This window comes from Agelaius phoeniceus, chromosome 7, assembly GCF_051311805.1.
Source record: "Agelaius phoeniceus isolate bAgePho1 chromosome 7, bAgePho1.hap1, whole genome shotgun sequence".
NCBI classification, from domain to species: Eukaryota; Metazoa; Chordata; class Aves; order Passeriformes; family Icteridae; genus Agelaius; species Agelaius phoeniceus.
The window spans coordinates 43,465,198-43,486,944 of NC_135271.1; the positions used below are offsets into that span (position 1 = coordinate 43,465,198).

The 21,747-nt window shown below is 37.7% G+C and overlaps 1 protein-coding gene across 1 annotated transcript in view; it reads right to left on the minus strand.

The window, feature by feature from the left end:
- Positions 1-371: 371 nt before the first annotated feature.
- The window catches only part of ACTR3 (actin related protein 3), a 28,679-nt gene continuing 7,303 nt past the window's right edge, over positions 372-21,747 (minus strand). Inside the window, exons 2-12 of the mRNA XM_054636368.2 lie at positions 13,930-13,985; positions 10,227-10,351; positions 9,524-9,634; positions 7,974-8,069; positions 7,325-7,432; positions 5,243-5,386; positions 4,319-4,492; positions 3,865-3,957; positions 3,292-3,417; positions 1,667-1,750; positions 372-1,278 (exon numbers count right to left, since the gene is read on the minus strand). Of these exons, the coding sequence (XP_054492343.1) occupies positions 1,183-1,278; positions 1,667-1,750; positions 3,292-3,417; positions 3,865-3,957; positions 4,319-4,492; positions 5,243-5,386; positions 7,325-7,432; positions 7,974-8,069; positions 9,524-9,634; positions 10,227-10,351; positions 13,930-13,985 (1,213 nt within the window). The 3' untranslated portion in view covers positions 372-1,182. The remainder of the gene's footprint in view (positions 1,279-1,666; positions 1,751-3,291; positions 3,418-3,864; positions 3,958-4,318; positions 4,493-5,242; positions 5,387-7,324; positions 7,433-7,973; positions 8,070-9,523; positions 9,635-10,226; positions 10,352-13,929; positions 13,986-21,747) is intronic.

The following is a 21,747-nucleotide window of genomic DNA, read 5'->3' on the forward strand; positions in this document are numbered from 1 at the left end:
AAGAATGAGAAAGAGATTGTTTTCACTTTATTTTTATCTACATGGTATTTTCTTGCAGAAAAACCACAGAGATTGAAAACGCAGTGCTGACTCCTGAATAGCACCACCTGCAAGAAAGTGGGGGGAAAAAAGTTACAGAACAAAGTAGATGAACAAACCCAACAGTGGAGGAGCTGTCAGGCTTCTCTAGGTAAGTGCTAGCTAGCTGAACACACAAACTGCAGCTCTAAAATGCTCACACTTGAGTTACACAAAGCACATTACATCTCTACCTCACAGACCAACCTCACTCCTCAAAAGCCACAGCGGATATGTAGGGACCCATGCTCAGAACTTCCCATGTCATGAGATTAACAAGTCTGACACCAACATAAAAAGAAATTTTGTGCCTTTATTGGAATGGTGTTAGGCTTTAAATACACCAAATTTTGATAACCTGATTATTTGGTTTAATTAGAAATGACACTACAGAACTGCAATACTGGTCCAACAGTCTTGTCTTTACTTTTTCTTTTTTTTTTTTTTTTTAAAGCAAGAGATAGTATGAAAATGCACCAAGTAATCAGAAAGCACTAGCAGGCATTGGTTAATCCAAGATAGTAGCTTTTAGTTCCAAAAGCACTCGCATTGTATGGAACCCAGGATTTAGACTGGTCATGATTTGCAAGAGCTAGTTGCATGAGTCATGACTTTTTTTCTTATTTTTTTAATTTACTTTCAAGTTGGTCACTGGTAAATTTTTTTCCTCAAATATTACAGTTTTTTCCTCAAAGTATAAAAAAGTATGAAATATAAACAAGCTCCTGTATTGCACCCATGAAGGGGTACAATGGAAGCATTAGAGAGCTGACTATCTACACACCATCAAATCCCATCAAATCTTGGATAATTCATTAATATACAAAATATCAGGGCACAGAAAGAACTAAAATCCACTTTTTTTGTTTTGTTACGCACAGGTTCAAATAATCAATCTAAAGAAAAAAAACGTGATCATTTTGGCTTTCCACTACATCCGCATGTTGAGACACTTATTAAAATGATCCTGCTTAATTGTGTTTGGTCTTTTTCTTATTGTCAAGTCATGTTTGCTATCTTAATACCAGCCATCAGACAAACAAGTAATCAGAAAGACTCTTCCTCCTCCCCACTTCCCCCTCGCTGACCCCTGCAGGGCCAGCTTTAAGACATGACTCCAAACACAGGGTTGTGACGACAGATGCTAGGGCCAATCTCTTCATAATCTTTTTTGGTATGGCATACTTGGTAGAATTCAGGCTGTAAAGGGAAGGGAAAAAAACATTAGTGTATGGTATAGACACCTTAATTAACAATATTAACTTGTATGTAGCCAGTGGAAAAAACAAAGCTAGTACATAAATCCTAAAATTAACTTACATCATGTGTGGCTAAACACCAATGCAAACAATATATTCTGGCACAAAACTAAATGTGCCATTTAACAACTCACACAAAACTTGAACTCAGCTTTCTTTTGCTCTTCCAAATCTTTGAAGTCTAATGCAAAAACAGGGAAGGTATATTTACCACCTGAAGCCTATCAGAAATTCCCCAATCACATGTAATATACAATGAAGGTGACATGAGAGCTCCAAAAGCCCAGACAGAATGGCCCAAACATGCTCAGCTTTACAGCTAAACTCACTGTGGAAGCCAGCATTGATCCTCCAAACCAGACTGCATATCTCTGCATATGGTGTGTAATGACTTGGACATCAATGGGCTTGGGCTGTAGAAAAAGGAGAGAAAAGCAACACATTAAAAGTCACTTCTGCTGGTAAAAACCAGATCTAGTTTTAAAGGAGTGTATATGCCAAGCTTACTTTTCATAATTAGTATTTTCATAAATGCTGAACACGTAAATTTACATTTATGGCATCAGACTTTCCCTTGTACAATGAAGAGTAAGAAACAGCTCCTGCTAATAGATGAGTTACCTGCTTTATCAGACAGAGATACTTCCATTCACAACCACTTTTTTCACACAATGTTCTGATTAATTTCTTGATGGACTATTTATTTATGCATTTATAAGGACTGACCCATAGTACCTAAACTTTTTAAAAAAACACACTTTAGGAAGGTAATTTTCAAGTTTCATGTGATTATTCTAACAAAGCATCAGTTGCAGATTGGAAGTTTATCCAGGATCAATACAGTCAACCATGCTTTTCTGAACCATAGCACTCATTCCAGTCAGCCATTCCCTTTCCCTCCATAGGCACACAACCTATTCCTTACTTGTGCCAATCAAAACTGCCAGTGTATGTAACAGTTGCAAAATTTATTTTTCCAGCCCAACCAGCTGAAACAGTATCTAAAAATGTTCTGTAACATGTGTGCAAAACTCCAGCCAGTGATTCTTTGCCATGCCTGGTACTTAGAATAGACGAAGAATCACATCCAATTTCCTTACTCAGATTCTGCTTCTTTACTAAGTGGTACAAACCTAGTGAAGAAAACAGAGACTAAATGATGCTTCTTGGGCCAGAGAACTGTGTATGATTGAAATCTCAGAGTTGCCTACATGACATATTATAAAGCTCTGCTGGGGTTTTAAAGGATTGTTCGAGCTTGTCAAGCTAGATTGCTTCTAAAAAATAAATGAGGAAAATCAATTTCCTTTAAAAGGGAAAAAAAACACTTTTTTTTCTCTGCTGGTCTTTTCTTCACAACAGAAAGCTGTAACAGTTAGGTCAGAGGTGTGCAGTGGAAAGAGCACAAATTAAGGATCACACAGTTTAGTAAAAACATGAAGTCCCTTATAGGGTTGTAAGATAATTGAGGTGGGAAGGGACCACATCACATCTCTGGTTTGGCCTCCTGCTCAAGGCAGGGTAAGCTATGAAGCCAGAGGAAGGTATTTAGGGTTTTATCCAGCTGAACCTCAAAATCAGTAATCTCCCCACGTGTACTGAGGTGCTATCAGGAGTCCCAAAGCCGTCCCTTCTCTAATCAAGGCTCCCTCATTCCTCACAGGACACGTGCTCCTGACTCTCCTGGTGGCTCAACAACGAGCTCAATTCATTTCTCTTATCTTCAAGCTCAAGAGCCTGAGCACAGTGAGCTGTAACTGATCAATAAACACCAAGCACAAAGACAGCTGCAGTGGCCAACTGCTGGTATGCCATCAGTGTAATGGATGAACCTCTGAAAAGAATATCAAATAAGATAAAGACATTTCAACAAAGACCACGATCACTGCAAGATGTTATTTGCACATTTCCAGGTAACAGATGCTTGCTAGGTGCATGAGCTGCAGGAACCAACCTTCAGTCTGCCACCACTAAGTTCTTCACTAAGTTTCAGCCTGGCATCAACAGTCCTTTTCAAGTCTCGCTGTAAACGGCGACCGAAGTCCCTGAACATGGTTGAGCCTCCAGAGAGGACAATATTCTGTTTTGAATAACAACATTTGTTAACCACGTCTGAAAATGCAAGTCTCCATACATTACCCACTTCCTAAATTCTAAATGCCTAAGTACAGTTTTAAAAGCTACAGTTAGCAGGTATGCTTTTACTGTAAATGATCTAGCATACAAGCATGACACAACATGAACTCACCAAGAATTTGCCACATTAAAATTGTCTGTGCTTTAAAATCCATTTATATCTTATTACATCTCACCATTCCTGCTCAGTTTTTTGTTTCCCTAATGAAAAAGCATATTCTGAAAATGTCTAAGTGAACAACAAACCCTTCTGCATATTGGATTAATTTCTAGGAAAATGGTTAGTTTTGCTCATTTGGTACTGGTTTTTAAGAGTTTCAAATATGTACCTTAAAAAAATTCCAATTCTTTAAAAACCCATATATAAAAAATAGACATTATAGCTACTGACCTTATATAGAGGACGTCTAACATCAATGGGACAATTCTGAATAACTTCATCTACTACTTCTGAGATTGGTTGCGTGAAGTCAGGATTAGCAAACTGCAATCAGGAATAAAATCAAGTCAAGTCACTGTGGGAACCACAGATTGCAAAGGAAAAGAGGTAAAGAGGAAAAAAAGGAAAGAACCATTCTGTTATACTAGAGATATCATGAAAACTAATAATGGAAACAGTTGTTAGGCATTTTTGCTGCCATTTTAAGTGCTTTGTGTAGCAGCCTGGATTTTTATAAAGATTAGCAGCAATCAAGAATCAAAGCACACTGACTTGCAACAATAGCTAGTATCTATTTATAAATAAGAAGAAATGTAAATTAAGATAACCACTTCTTTACAATTTTGCAAATAGGATTTCTATGCTATCATCTAAAACAAAGTCTAGACAATTCAAACCAACTTACCTCAGGATGGAAGAAAATCTCTGGCCCCAGGAATCTCTCGTAACCAACATCAATGGTAAATTCTTTCTTTGAGATAGCATTAATTCCAGTATATTGTTTAATCCACTTTGTACCATCTGTGTCATACTTGTTAAATTCTTTTACTAAGTCAGGGCAAACATAACTAAAGCGCTCCTGAAAATTGAATAGATACAGTTAGAACTATTAAAAGTATAGAAAGCAGGTAAGAAATTTCAAAAAAAATGCAGTAATTTAAACTTTTAGGAGTAAGTATTAAATTGGCAGATAAAGAATAGGCCTCAAAACAGCTGAACTGACATTTACTGTACACAGGTAGATAATGGCTCTGCTACTACAGATCATTTCTGTGCAACACTGAAGGCTCTGGCTGAGCTAAATTACTTTTCTTCTGCTTCTCCCCTAAACTTCCAAGATTGTAAGAAATTAATTCTGAAATACATTGAAGAACTGCCAGAGAAACAAAATTGAAGTGTACTTTAAGCTGAATGTCTTTCAGAATAGCTTTGTTCTCTATGTAATGTGTATTACAAAAAAGAACACATTAATATTCAGAAAGAATATAAGAGCAATTACAGCTCTTTATATGACACATCCAGCCAACAGTATTTCCTACAGAACATTACAATAATAATAGCAACAGGATAATAACAACAATAATGATAATGGAGGAGAAGAGAAAGGGGAGACAACAGGTGAAGAGTGAAATTCCAGGCCAGACTGAGCGAGTATAACCCAACTGTAAAGCCTGTTATTTCATGTTATTACATTAAGACATTTTTATATTACTTAGAATCAGGGCCCCATTACTCAGAAGTACAATTACTTTCAGATGTTCTTGTACTTTAAAATCAGATACCAAGCTGTGATATAAAATAACTTTAAGATCTGCAGCGTTCACGTTACCTTCACTGCTTTAGCTGTTTCCAAGGATTGTTCAGGAGGAATTCCTACTTCTCTCTCCCTCAGCAACTGCTGAATGAAGTATGTGATATCTCTGCCAGCAATTGGAATGTGTTTGATACAGCTGCCAATCACATATCCTTCAGCCTGTAAACAAAATTAATGGGGACAAAGGTGCTGATAAGAACTACTTTCATCAAAGCTCAGAGGGAGAAAGAAAGGCATGGAGTCTAAACTCCTACCCACTACCTGTGGTTCTGAGGCTAAAGCCCTTTAAAACTGGCTCATTTAATTACCACAAATCCAATTCTTCACAGTATAGCCTTACTTTACTTTGCATGGCATTGGTTCATAATTCTTACAAGGTTAGAAGAACAGAAAGGTCACTAGTACATAAGGCAGACAAATCACTATACTCACTATTCCTTGGCCTTTATTTTCTCTTCAAAATGAGGTTACTCTTACCAAAAAGGTCAAGGAACCTTTTTTGGTGAAATATTATTTTAGAATAACTGATGTGGCCCTGCAGTCACAGCCACTGATGTAAGACGTTACAATCCACATGAACCAAAATTAATTTTCTGAAAGCAGGGAGAAAATGCATCATTTCAGGACATTAATTGAGACTGCTCAGAACATCAGACTGGCCCATCCTCATCCATCAACCTACCCTTACAAGTCACACTCATCCTGGGGACAAGTATAAATACACTAAAAAAAAGTCAAGTGTGCAAGGTTGGCCTTCAACCCTACCAGAGCTGCTAAATCCAAACAGAGGAATCCAGATATCACACTCATAAAATGTTAAGTGTTCCTGTATACACAAACCTCATATTCACACAAAAATGTCTTACTAACACAGAAAATAGTATCATAAAATAAAATCTACCACTACTTCACTACAGAGATAAGCATTTGTAATTCCTTTTTATCTAACAGAAATGGTAGAACATCACTAACAATTTGTTCAACATGTTTAAACATTTCAGAAGTAAATGACATTCTGCAAAGGAGGTTAATGCTTCAAATAATATAGACTACCTACTCTTATTTCAACTAAAAAAACCCCTAATCCACAATTCAGGAAAAGTTCAATTCTTTTAAACAGTAATTTTGAACTACTAAGTAAAATTTTAAAAGTTTAGCTACAGAAAGTCTGAGGTGCCAATTGTTTCCTAAGCCTTATTAAAAATACACCAACTTTGATGAACAGTATGGACAAAGATTTAGCCACTATATTCCCCAAAATTACTAAGTAATTGCTACATGACAGTGTATGTTTGACCACCACCAATGCTACTGTTTTTAAAAAATTCATGCTACTGGGGCATGATAAAGCTTTGTACAGATTTTTATCTTAAAATTTGTAATCTAACTTCATTCTGAAAATACAAATATATCTGGTACATAGACATGAATTTAGCTCCCCCAGGAAGATGGGCAATAATTTGACAGTAAAGCAAATTATTGCAGCTCTAGGTGTTTATTATTTAATAAAACATCACAGAATCATCCAAAATTTTGCTTCAGCAACTTGATGTACTGGAAAAGATATTCAACTCTAGGGGTTGTTTTCTTTCAGTCAAACAGGAACTTTGCCTTTGCTTGTATGCTGAAACACTACTAAATACTAAATAGATGAAGAAAAACTATAAACAATACTAGCTACATCTGCCCTTGAATACTTTGTATTATTTCTACTTTATATATAAATGGATTGAGCTAAATGAAAATGAGAAGTCAAACTTTTTGTACTGACTACTGTAAAGAGCCTATTCATTCTTACCAGCAAGCCAAAATAGAAATGTGCTAAAGCAATTTCACTCATCACTTAGCATGGCTTTGACAATTCACCTTTTAAGGTAAGTGACTGAAAGACAATTAGTCCTGCCAAACTCAGGGTTACAGAGTTCTTCAAGAGTTTCTGCACTACAAAATGAACCAAAACTCACACCCACAGCCCTGGGAATTATCTGATGTTTTTGAAGACTCCTGTCTATACTTGAGTGTAGGTGTACATCCAGAGAACTTAGAGGACACATAACTCTGCACTGAAGCTGTAGTGTAGCTGTGAGGCACACTTACCACAGGAATGACATGAGTGACACCATCTCCACTGTCTATAACTGTGCCCGTCAGTGTTCGCTCTCCTACTTGCCTTGATGTCCAAGATGCAGCTAAGGCAAGGACAGCCTTGGAAAAAAACACACTAAAATCAAATATTGGGAAAAACATCTGCCTGCAGACCTCACCACCCACCACTCCTCCCAAGAACAAGCTGACACACCCATGGTAATTCACAGCATGGAAACTGATTTAATAATATTATATATGTCAATACAACAGCTTAGAAAAAAGAGGCTGCAAAATGTAATTTTTGACACTTGCCTCGTATTTTTTTCAGCCATGCTCAAACAGTTTTCCGTTACTTCATACTGAAAGGGATTCAGTTCTTGGATTAATAGAATTATTATGATGTGGTGTGGTTTTTTTATTTACTTATGATGCAACAGATATCATACTCTACTGCTCACAAGGCCGTAGAGGTAACAGAGGAACAGTGTCCAGTAACCACCCACAGAATCAAAGCATGTCAAACATGCAGTGCTGGAACTGCCAACCAGAAGGACATAAACATATTCCAAACACCACTTACACTGTTTTTTCACAGTGAAATTAGTTTTAGCACAAGGAAAAATACTGCAGCTGTGACTTTCCCCAGCCCTCCCCTTACCTGAACAGCAATATATAGCCCTGGAACATTGAAAGACTCAAACATGATTTCAGCAGTATATTCTCTATTTTCTGGCGTATTTAATGGAGGCTCAGTCTGTGAGACACACAAAAAAAAAAAAAAAAAGAAAAACCCATGAGTTTTACTTACATTCAAACCAAACATCTGACTTTAAAAAAAAAGAACCACCAACTCCTAACTTCTAAGATGAGTCATTCAACAACAATAGCATGTAAAAATAGTAATGGACCAAGGGTGCTTTTAAGAATTTATGCAAATTGCATTAAAAGAAAGAAAAACAAAAGTGCAATACAAACTACATCAGTTACTGCTTAAGAATTTACATCCAAGACCCCCTTTGTGTGCTGGCTAGCTCATTACAACTTTTGATTTCACTTGAAAGAATCAAGGACTAACAAAATATGTCAAAGGATGCAGTTTAGCACATTTAAAGAATGACATTTTTTAGATTTCTCAGTGAAAAGAGCTGTTTTCCTTCAGAAAGCAGCCACTGTAACACAAGTTGATATGCTCAGCTATAGGAATGTACCCAAATGAGAGAGGCTGAACATAATCCATACCATAATAGTGTGCTATAGCTTTCATTGAAATATCAAACATACTCAAGGCTCTACTCTGAAGGACCATTTTGGATAGTGCTACAGAATACTTGAGAAAAGAAAACATCATTCTTCCATTGCAGCAAGTGTGTAACAGCAGGGTAAAAGAGGAGGGAGTCAGATTCTTCACAAAGGTGTTGAGACAAGGGGCCAGGGACACAAAACTCTACTTGGGAAATCCTAAGTAGGTATTAGGAAGAAAAAAGGTTACTTAAAGGTGGTCAAATATTGAAAAGGGAGCCAGGGTTGCAATGGCATTTTGATCCTTGGAGATATTCACAGCTTGGCTGGACACAGCCTTGAGCAACTGGACCTAATTATTGTTTCAAGAAGATGAAGGCATTTAAACAGGTATGGCCAACACCTCTAATTCCAAACGTGGTCTATAAATATCACACTAAACCAAAGTGCCTGTTTCAATGACCCTAAATAAAATACTAAGGAATAGCAGATGCTTCAGAATAACATTGACCTTAATTGAGATCTAATCAGCCCAAATATGACAATCAGCCCTTCAGTTCCACAGAAAATAAAAGACAGAAATTTACTCTCTAGATACTTCATCCAGATGGCAGTACTGCAAAAACAAAATAATTGCAATTATGTAAAGTCAAAACATAAGTATTGTTTTTGTCTCAAACATATAAACTTGAGATTATTGAATTCAGTGGAGAAGGAAAATAAGAAAGTGATGAATCAGACAATTTGGAGAGAAATGAGAAGAGAACAGAAAAATGTTTGCTGTTCAAACACACTGATATTTTCAGAAAATTAAAGAACCTGGATGGCTTAAGGCAAATCAAGAAAGCTCCAGGTAATTTATTTACTTTTGCTTTCAAAACACGAATATTTATATTTAAGAATTTACATAAATTAACACATTGTTATTCATCATACAGAACTTCTTAAGCAAGGTATAAATTTACCTACCAAAAGAAAATAATGGTCCTCAGGTTCTGCCCTTAAATACTTAAAGATTACTTGCTCCATAAACCTCTCCATCAAGTCCCAGTCTTCAACTATACCATGGCGGATAGGCCACTGGTGGAGAAAAATATCAAATTATAATTGGAAAGAAAAAGAAAAAAAAGAAACAAAAAACCCTAGAACCAAACAAAAAACCTGTTTTCAATTGCATTGAAAGTATATGATCTACACAGGCAAGAAACCTTGATTTAGGCTTCCCCTATTCCAGTGTGACACCTATTGAAAATTCTGATTCCAACCCTGAGTAGCAGAGACAACACATTGCATTTTCCCAGTACAGCAGAATGGTGGCACTGGGAAAAACCAAAAAGTTCCCTCAGCCCAGTATTCCACTCTGATGCTGCTGATAGAAGCTGCCAAGGAACAAGAGAACGTGGCATTTCCACTTAAGACCCTCTCAGCCTCCTTTCACTTATGAAGGAATATATATATATATATGGAATATCTATATATAAAACAGTGTTTTGTAAAATCCCACAAGGTCAACAAAAACTAATACCAAAGCTTATTTTCTATTTAAACAGAGTTAATAAATAAGATTTAAGCTATCCAAAAAGCATTCTTAACATTATATCTATTGTACACGTGATGCTTGCTAAAAAAACAAACAGGATTGAAAAATTATTTTTAAAATTTTTCTGAATACCTTGGTTGCATAAGTTGGTTTTTCTATTGCTTCGTCCCCAATGAAGAAGTCTAAATCATCCACACCTTTCAAAACCCTCCTTTGTGCTTGATCCACCACTTTTGCTGACTCTTTGATAGCAATACCTTCAACAGAGAACACAAACATTATTACAGGTCATATATCCTGCACTAAAAAAAGAAAATCTACACTGGAAAAACAGATACACTGATCACAATCACCCTTTGTCTCAAGTCTAACTCAGAAAAGCTACATAGAACACTGATAATTTGACTTCCAGTCATGGGTAAGCATGGTAAGGACTTAAAAAGTAACATAGCAACAGACTTAAATACAAATTTAATTGTTAGACACCCAACACGTAATCAGAAAGATAAAATATACTCAAACACTAAAATAGGATATCCTTACAGATCTCATTTTATTTAATAAACATGGTAATTTTCTGCACACCCCAATAATAATAATTTCAAGTATTATTATTAGTGTTGCTATTCTTTCAAAAAGAATCACTCCCCAGCCATCAGGGCTGCAGCTCCAGCAATATATGCTGTATTTTTTCAAATCTTACTAATTGCCTTTAAACAGATGAGGAAATTCACATATCCAGTTAAATCAGGCTCAGCTGTCCTAAGGCTGCGCTCCAAAAGCTCTTTCAATGGCAGAAGTATTTTTCTAGTTCTCACCTTCAGCAAGAAGTTATGTTTGCTCACAATTAAGATTTTAAAAGTTATGAAAAGCTGCAGTCTGAAGCCCAGCAGCCAGGGCAGCACAGCTACAGGACCTGGAAATCAACAGCTGAGCTCACAGATCCTCCTCATCCTCCTCCCTTCCCTTCCCACACCGAGCAACACAGGCAGAGCCAGAGGAACCAAGAAGCTGAGTGTTGTGAAAGACTGAACAGGATGGAACACAAGTCATTATTTTGAGCTCTTCAGGAAGAAAAGTGAATCATAGTGCAACTTCTGTAGCTGCTTACAGGAGAGCAGAGAGGAAGCAGAAGGCTGGGGGAAGCCAAACAGAAGCGGGGGGAGATGGGAAGCAGAAGCTAAAATCACAGGGAAGGAAATGTCGCAAGGCAGGTGCTTGCTGCAAGTCAAGACAGGAACCCTGACAAATATTTTCAGGTCATTGTTACAGAGCTCACACATCTGGGGGAATTATTCTGTCCAGATGTGTCTCATCCTCAAGAACTTTCAAGTAAAATCCACCACTTGCCACAGAATTACTTTCAAACCCAATGTTTTCACCCTGTTACAAGCCTGAAACAAGATGGGAGATCTCCAATATTTTGCTGCCCTCAAGGCCAGCTTGTTCAGCCCTGCTTTTGAAAGGTAGAAACTAGGAGCAAACAACCTGAATCATATCCTGAAAATACAAACAAGAAAATGAATCTTGCTGAAACCTCAGCTGCTGTGCCTGAGGATGGGCAGCACCCCAGCAATATTCAGAGCAGTTGCCTTTGGTTGGCTTGGCACAAGAATGAAGAGCTTTTAGGGAAAAAAAATCCTTGCATTGAATCAATTTTTATGCTGACATTACTCAAGTCATTTTCTTTTTTCTTTTAGAAGTCATCAGCTATCACAGATAAACTGAAATAATGAAAAATCGAGGGAACTTCTGGGTAATGGAAAGTAGGTGACTCCCATTTTAACAAACAGCAGGAAAAACCTGCGAAAGTGAATAAAAAAATCAAACAAAATTAATGATCTAAGATCTAAAAAGCAGCCAGGGAAGAAAGTAGTGAACCCAAGCAGCATCAAAACACTGGCCCAATATATTCTCATTTACTTCACTTTTCATGCAAGTATTTATCATCTCTACAGAAGCATATTCAGAACAAAATCAAGAACACCTCATAAGGAGATAAAAATTTATTAAGAGTAGGAGTGAATAAGATAAGCTACAAGTGAACAAGGCACAAGGAATGCTGCTCAGACCTGTTTAACAGCAAACATTAATTTTAGAGAATCAAACTGATAAAATGCCACTGCTGGAAGTACAAGGAGAAACCAAACCATTTTTCCACAGGGAATAGGATTAAGGAAATGACAGACACCAAAGTGCTTTTTTGTAACATTTTACTTTGAAACTAGGTACTGCTGTACTCTATTTCTGTTTCTCTAATGTGGATTAACCCAGTGCTATTTTGTTTCATTCCAGGCAGAGGATTAACACAAACTCATGCCGTTACTGTAATTATCTAGCTTAGGCTGCAGCACAAATGAGAAAAATGCCTTTTTTATTGAGAGAATTGCAGTCAAGGGTCGTTTCAGCTGCAGGAGCATCTGGACTGAGCATCCTTTTTTCCATACACCACACTGCATCAAAAGGCCATCAAAAAAAAAAATCTCATTTCGTCTCCTTCTCTTCTACTTTAACACATCCCTGTTGGAAAAATTTCTCTGCTTAATGATCTGACAGGTCATTGCATTTCCAGTGTTTAAAATATCAATATCATATTTCTTCTTTTTTGGAATGAGAAAGTGATCTTCAAATTAAATAACCAAATCTAAAGAGGCAGAAAAAGTATGTCAACACTATGTTTCTGAAATTAAATAACCACTTGCCCATTTATATTTTAATGAGTGCTACAAAGTTTAAAGAGCACTGTAAGCATTTTTTCAATGTTTAGGAACTTTTAATATCTAATCTTAAACTAGCTTTTGTGTGAAAAACAGAACTGTAGAGTGTTTTATATGACACTAAAATAAACTTAATGAAATTAATTTAGAAAACCAAATAATCTAAGAAATGCTTATTAGAAGCCAAAATAAAAAAATTCAGAATGGATTCTCTGAATGCAGTTTCCTGTTCTTATATAAGTGAATTAGCCTTATCTTTCCATGAAAATTACTTTTTGAAGCAGGTTTCCTTGAAAAATCAACACAGAGCCTGAACTTCCAAGTCTATTTCACAGTGACTGTGCTAAAGTAGCATGAGTTCCAGCTCTCTTCCTGTTGTATTTGCAAGGAAAACTGGGTGTGCTAATTATTCCTTTTCACCAGGATGTAATCCATGATTACTTTGGCACAGATGAACAATGAGGAACTACCAAGTGGTGTAGGAGGTCAAAAGGTGAAGCATTTCTAAGGGAAGCTGAGTGAGCTCCACTCTCTGGAGTAGAATTTTATCTCTTCAAGTGGGAGAAACAGTTCAGGAGCCAGGCAGCAAATAAATAAGCTGCTCTACATGGGGGGAAAAACTGACACGGTTTCTTGTTACAGTTGCAAAATACAGTAAATTAACATAGCTGTAATACTGACAACTTTCAGGCAAGCAGAACATTTTAAACCCTAGAGATATTAAATCATACAATTTTAATTTTTTTTCCAGTTATAATCAACTCAGCGTTTTACCAGATAAATCACTAAACGGGGGGGAAAAAAACCTCCTGAAAGGTAAATGTAGCCATGCTACTGGATTTTTACATTATTTCAATGTCCAGAAAAAGATCAGCTTCAACTATTAGTATTATTTTTTAACGAATGTATCTCTCTAAACTGAGTACCCGCAGCAAAACAAAAAAGCCACATTATTGCTCTGTGTCATGACTCAGAGATCAAGTAATTCTCTTTTAATGTTGTTTTCTTCTGGGGATTTTTTGGGGGTTTGGTTTTTATGGGGTTGGTTTTTTTTTATGGCATGTTACACAAAGTCCAAGAGTAACTTTAGCATTGATACACAAGTAACAAATACTTACATGAAGGGATAATGAACTGGGGTTCGGTATTACCCGCATATCCGAGTTTTGTATACCTGTTGAGGCAAAAAAGATTTGGTTGCAATATTTAATACCACAAACAACAAAGATATCTGCTTTTTTAATGAACAGACCCCCCTTCCCATATCAGAAGGACACCACACTGACTTTTCTATAAAAATAAACAAACAAACAAAAAAAAAAAACCCAAGGCAAACAAAGAATTTATCATCTTTTAAAGTATAAAACAATGCTCCCAGCCATAGATCAAGCATCACTGCTAACTTCTACTCCAATAACATTTTACTAAGGAACACAAAGTATGCAATTCAATCTATCAGTGTTTAGGAGTGTAATTTTTGTTCCTCCCTGCTCAGCAGCTAGTGTCCTCACAGAAATATTTTCATATAGCTGATGCTGGTGGTAAAAGTGTTTCTGTAATTCTACTGTGGGGGGAAAAGCTGCCCTGCCCATGGACTGCCAGCTGGGCATGAGGCAGGGCTGGTCATCCTCATGTCACAAGCAGCTGATAATGCCAAGTCCTAGCAAAAGCCATTCCATTTCACAAATGGAAAACAGTGTCAAAATGTGTCTAATAAGAGTAAAGAAAGCAAGGGGAAAATAACTACATGCCTCCACCCAGTCTCCAGAATGTGCTATGGATATATATATATTATCTTCATTATCATGATGCAAGAAAACTGAAGAAATTAACAAAGTATTCATGAAAAATAACTTCAAAACTCAGGGTACCGAAACCAGCTGCTAGAAATGCTGTCACTAAAGCAGCACAGGCAAATTCTAAACCGTGCAGACCAAAATGCACAGCTCTAGCTCAAGAGTTAGAGCTCACCCACATGTTTTTAACAAACACAGACGTGACAAAGTTCTCATTTAATTTGAGAGCAGCTGCACTGAATTAGCACCACCAGCAAAGGCACGAAGGCTGTAGTAGCACCTCTACAGCTTTCAGCACTCTGATGGAAAGCTGGAAGATCTTAGGAGGTGTAAGGCAGCAGTAACTCTCACAAACCATAAATCCATGGCAGTGACACAGCAGGAGGCTGGGCTGCCAGGCTGGAGGGGAGCGCTGCTCCGTGCCCCACGCAGCAGAGAGCAGCAACACCTTCACAATTTCCATCCCTGATGCTAACTGCACCCATCAGCGCTGGCCAGACACCAGATCTCACAGGGAAGGTGGCTTTCTCTCTGAGGTACAAAGTGGTTAGCACAGGACCTCATCTAACACCACAAATGCTTTGCAGGAGATGCATTTTCAAAGCTGTAAACAGGATCTTGCGTGTAACACACTGTAACAGTTGTGAGTAACCATGCAGAGAAACCTGACTTCGTACCAATCAACAGGAATGTTTCTTGACAAAGAAAACTTTGCAGGCAGAAGATGACAAATAATGAAAAAAGAAACTATCAGAAAGAACTTCACACCTCGTGAAGACATTAGGCACTGTATGTGCCTCAACTCAGGAACACAACTTGGATTTTGCTCACTGAAGTTTGATTTTCTTCTTAAAGATCTACTTCCCAAAAGAAATACCAAGAATTCCACAAACTGGTGCTTCTTTAACCTAACATGCAGAGTACAACTGCTCATGTATTTATATTGTTTTAAGAGGCTTTTAGTGCCACAATTACTAAGTAAACCAGCAAATACTGACTCACTCCCTCTACCTTCCCCTGCAAACCAGAACTGTGGCATGCAGATTTTACAGCTAAATCTACACAAGAACTTTGGAGCCTGAATGCTATATAAACCTACAACGAGATTAGAAGTGTTTTTAACAGTTTAAAAAGTTAAAACTGTTTGATTATTAAACTCAGTATTTCAAAGAAAGCAAAAGCTCAGCTGTTGCAGGTAACTGGCAGCTTAGTTGCTTGTGGGAGGAGTTTGCCCAGCACACACACAGCCGGCAAGACTGAAAGAAAAATAATCTCATGAAAGATGCATTTTACATAAAAAGAGAGTACTCAGACATAAAATCAGCATATATAAAAATACTATGGCCTACTCAGCAAGAAGTGTACTGACTCAGGGAAAAAAAAGTAGTGCATTTTTAGGCTTGCAAGAAAAGAAAGGGGAAAAAAACCTGCATGATATCTCAATATTAGAGCATTGTATCAGCAAGTCTCCAGGGCAGTGTCCTACACAACACCTCACACCTCTCATGTACAAGACTTCCTTGCACCCCTGGAATTCCAGCATTGCTGGCATATGGGCCAGGGATGACCCCCTGCTGCCCTGGGAGCCTCAGGCTCACAGCACAGCCAGGGACCATGGCACAACACATTATAAACACAATCTAATTTTCATAACTAAATGCATATAGAGATACTCGAGTTAAAATGGAGTCTAAAAATGTGCTAGGTGAGGCAAAAAGCTAAGGTAAAACTGAATGAAAGTTGATAAAAATCTTAAATAATAAATGCACAATCTAGTCACTGTGGGATTCTTTACAAATTAACTTTTGCAGATATGAGGCTCTATTCAGAGTGATCAGATCTATCACTGTCACTTGAAGTAAATATTTAAATCACATGAAAAGAAGGATACTACAGGCAATCCAGATTCCACAAGTATATAGTTTCCATAAGGAGCTCTTACATAGCAACATGTGTCTGACTAATCAATGATTCACAGGGGAACAAGGCACACCCCAGCTTCCCCAGGGCAGGAATTAGCTGCTGCTATAGAAAAAGAATCCTGATAGTAGAGATATCATAAGGCAGTACCAACACTGGATTTTCCATAAATCACCCTTGGTCTTGCTACCCAGAACTGAAGAGTGGCAGAAGGGACTTGCACGGAGACAGGCAGGCACACCCCATTAATGAGACATGGACTCAGCTTTCCCACATGGAATTTGGGGCATTCAGCAGTAAGGGCACAAGGCAAAGCTGATTTCTATTAAAATCTGTAACACAGAACTGATTTACAAAATCCCAAAGGTGAAAGCCTGGATTGTTCAGGTGTTTCCCTCCTACTTCTCTGTGTTCAGCTCCCTGAAGTGTTTCTGTAGGCCTATTAGCTCATTAAAAAAAAAAAAAAGGAAAACCTCTAAGAAACAATCAGACAAAAAATTTATTGGATAATCATGGCCTATAACTTTAATTCAGAAAATCAGCTACAGAGTATCCAAGAGCAGTACACATTCTCTATACATATGTGCATGTCTGTATATGGAGAATCATATACACCCCCTCCCACACTCATATATACATATATATATATATAGTGCTGATATTCCCCAGTGACTTCGCTGTAACACCTTCTCCAAAAGACAGCACCACTCTCTAGTCTACAGAGCTATGTGATAAATAAATAAAACATTATCTTTTTATAATTGACATTCATAGCACAAGCAGATTTGGGAGAGCAACTAATGAAGGTTCCTGCTGAGTTAACTCTACTAACCCCTATCTCACCTATCAGTGGAGAAATATGTTAATATCTTCACCCTCAAAAACTCACATCCTGAAAGTGCACAGCAGCTCTGCACTCTCTGCCCAAGAGCTCTCTGGAAGGACAGCCAAAGGGCTTCCCACAATGTTCTCAGCAGCACTAATGGGATTTCTTACATGTGCTCTCTCACCTAGAATAGATGTTTCTGAGGCTATGACACAGAAGCAAAGTCACTGGGAGGTTACTTGTGCATTAGTCACACAGACAATTTTAAAGCCAAGAGGAAACAGTGCTGAGGGTAAGAACTTGTAACAAGGATGTCATTACTAGAACCTCCATCTGCAAACTACAAACTATGACCATGTGCCTTTGCTCCACTGCTCTCCTACCCACAAGAAATGCCATTCTCATGAGTTATACACCCCTGTTCAAGCACAACTGCAATTCCAACAAAAGTGAGGAACACAACTGCTTTGTGGGCAATGCAGTTGTCCAGCTGCTCCTGCAGTACCACAGAGCTGGGGGTTCCAACACAAATTGTGTCATTTCTCTGACAGCTCCACACAAAGACAGGAGCTAACCAAGCACAAGCAGGCAAGAGCACTCGAGGACAAGCATCACCTGATCTCCAACTCCTAGAGCAAATCTGGGTTGCAGCCTATTCCTCAGGTGCTCCTAATGACCTGGGCTAACAAAAATGTCACACATTTAAAATGCACACACAAAAGATATATCTGCAATGCTGGTCCCACTGGAAAGATACAAAGCAACTTGAAAAACAAAAAAAAAACCATTTTTCTGTGGGAAAAGTGAAGCAAGTGGGAGTAAAAAACCCCAAACTGACAGGAAATCAAAATGGTCACTTTCTGGTTTACCTTCGAGGTGCATCATTAGCAAAACAAGGGCATTTTGTTCAGAGGGCTATTTGTTTCCTTCTTGTTCAAACTGCTCTCTTCATGATAGTTCTCAATTACTGTTCATCTGAGCCACAGTCCTTCTGTGCAAGCTCTCACTCCAAATACAACACATCCTTTGCCTCTATCTCACCCTGCGGATGCAATGGGTTTCCCAGGCACCATAGCCTGGACAGTACACATGTGTAACTGCTAAAATTCTGCTTTGGTGTGCACCACAGCCTCTACATCAAGCCCAGCAAGGTTTCCCTACCTAAACACACCTCATCTTCCATGCAGAACACATCCAAGTGGTGATGCTCCAAGCAAGTCTAACATCCAGTGATTACATGAGGCTTTACACAGTTAAATGCATTTATTCTTAAATGTAAGCTGATACTGCCTTTTTGCAAGGTGTCACACCTGCTCAGGCAGCAGGAGATCTCTGGTCCATATCCCCTTCCATGCAAATGGGTTGGAGCCAATCTCCCATTTCCCTTGAGAACCTCTCTCAAGTGTTTATGAACTCTCCTGAGGCAGGAGTGCTCTGCATTTCTTTACTGAAACCACGTGGAAAAAATACTCCATTTAACAAGGGCCAAAGACAGAAAGCAAGATGATTGCAACACTCATCATTCAACACATGTTCATTGCTGGCTAAATTACCTTAACTCAAAAAATAGTAATTAAGTAAAGCAGGGTATAGAAGGCACTACAGGAAGCTCAGACTGTGGAGATTTTAAGGAGACCATGCACCTGGTAATATATTCAAAAGGGCATGAAATAAATCTCATGGCAAAAACTCCAAATTTTTAAACAGAATGGAAAGGGATTCTGCTCTTCAATATCAGCTCCTTGCACATGGTCTGTCCATAAAAGACTTTATAAAAAGGGCGTAATATCCTTTCTTGTTTTAACTGGATAAATTCAACATAGACAGGGATTATAAGATAGATTCCATGTTTTTACTGTCTGATGTCTTCTGATAACAGCTGCCTTAAAAAGAAATTGAACATTTCTCAAACATGGATGAATTCCTAGTCTTCATACAGAGAGCCTCATGTGACTGAAAAGCCTGAACAAGCCCTTATGTTTTTATTTGTTGCTTTTCTTCTATCATCAAACTTGTATCAGGATTGTTCTCTCATCCAGATGGGACTGAACTTCCATATGGGAAGTATTTATTTTTCAAATCATCTAAAGAGAAATTATGAGGAAATTCCAGTGAAAGAGGAAAGCTGTCTTGCCCCTTTAAAAAAGGTCCCAGCTCTAGCATCAGGTGCAAATTGGTTAAGCAGCAGCAGAAGTCCCTGAAGGACAGATTACATTAGGAAAATGGGACTTGCATTAATAAATTAGTTTACTATCTCTTTTTAAACGTCCTTGATAAAACATAAGACAGCAAGATTTTTAACTTAGCCATGTTTTTCATATTTTACATCTTTAGCTAATATAGTTTACCTTTCACACATTACTAGTTTGCATTTTTAAATAGCAGCTGCTTCTGTCAAATTTGAAAACATTTTTGATCCACAAGTGTTTCAAGTAATCAATAGTGGAAACCAAAGAAATTGCTCTATAAATGGAAAAAAAAAATCACAAGATTAGAAGCACTCTCAGGTAAAGAAAACCTTCTTAAATTGTAGATAAGTCACATGAAGAGATGGTAAAAGGGAGTACAGTATTTCAGTGACATATGGGACCTCTAGGTAATAGAAGTGTTAAAAACCTCACAGACTACAAGCTTGACCTTGGAATTAACTGTACCACTGTGTGTTTCAAACTATTATTTTACAGTATTTCCCCCCAAAAATATCAGCCCACTCAAGCAAGAGCCTTTACCTTGACAACAAACTTCTGTGCCTCATACTGAAACTATCACAGTAAAACAAACCATAAGAAGATTGGTGAGCAATTTAATAAATGAGCTTAAAAGCACCTTGAAAGAGAAGTGCTTCTAGCAAAGGCTTATTTCCTAAATAGACAAAAACCACCTTTGAAAAAGGCTGATTTATCTTTAAAGGCATCTCTATTTTTGTGTAGAAATTTATCCAGTGCTGCTTTTTATCAGCAGCTACCTCTACAACTCAGAGCACAGACAACTGTACTGCTTGCTAGTAAAATCCAGCTATAAAATGGGGAGTGAAAACCACAAAGACACAGCTGCACACAGCCAGACCAGAATGACCAAGAGGAACAAGGGGACAAAAGGAGCCTGTGCTGCACAGCACTCAGAATAAATTCACTAGTACTGTAATACAGGTCTCCAGGTGACATTTTGAACACCAGTCTGGAGAACAGAGCTCCTGCATTGTGCTGCTTCTAACTTCACTAACATTTGGATGGAGTAGAAGAGCAGCAACTTTCAATTTTGCTTTCTGTTTACTACGACCAAATCTCTGAAAAAGCAACCAAAAATGGACAGCACTGCTAAGCTGAGTCTGGAAAAGTTCTCCTGAAAGTAAAGGGGAAGATAAGATGCATTTATGTCCAAAAAACTGGATTATAATTGAGCCATGAAAAGTGGACTTAAAACCAGCCCATACTTAAAAGTGTTTTCAACTAACAAAATCCAAACTCTGGCATCCTGATGATACTACCACATGAACCTGTACTCTTTGTTAATTTTATTTGTATACCTATTTCTAATATTTCATGCTGACACATACTTTAACACAAAAGTTAAAGCTTTTCTTTGAGTGCATTTTCCTCAAAATAAGAAGAGCAAATGGCTTTGGATATTATCTTTGTATGAAAGTAGAGTAGTTTGTGTTGGCAAAGGCAAAATGCTCCCTTTCTACTCACTGCTTCCTTTGAGACTTCTAGACTAATTCATTTTAACAAGTGTCTTAACAGTGCCTCTGTGTTACACCACACCCACACAGCACTCACCTATACTGATAGGCTTTTTAATAAATTTCTATTTCATTTTTCCAGGCTTTCTGAGCATTTTTCACAGCCTGCCTACTCCATGCAGTATTTCCAAATACTGAGGAAAGAATGCCCAAAAGTTTGGCAGTCTTACATGAATAATTACTTAACAGTGTAAGTTATTTAGTATGAGGGGGAGATTTATTTGGCAACTTTCTACATCATTTACCCAAAATAATCTAACATCAGGAGTTGGACTCAATTATGCTTGTGGGTCCTTTCCAACTCAGAATATTCTATGACTGCACAGACATTTATCAGGAAGAAAAAAACCCAAGACAATAAATGAATTATACATATTTTTCAACAGATAAAGCAAGGAAGGAGTGATCAATTGAATGAGCACATATATAACCTGCAAGTAAACAAAATCCTGCACTTGAAGAAATTAAACACATGAAATCTAAGTCTTATGATGCAGAAAAAGCCTGACTTGACTTGAAAGCAAATGTAATAAGGGGCTTTCTTCAAGCAAATGTAATAAGGGGCTACAACTGTAAAGTTCTTCCACAATTAAAAAAAAAGGAAAAAAAGAAAAAAGTTGAGCTTTTGTGCTTGCAATTTGTACAGTTTCAG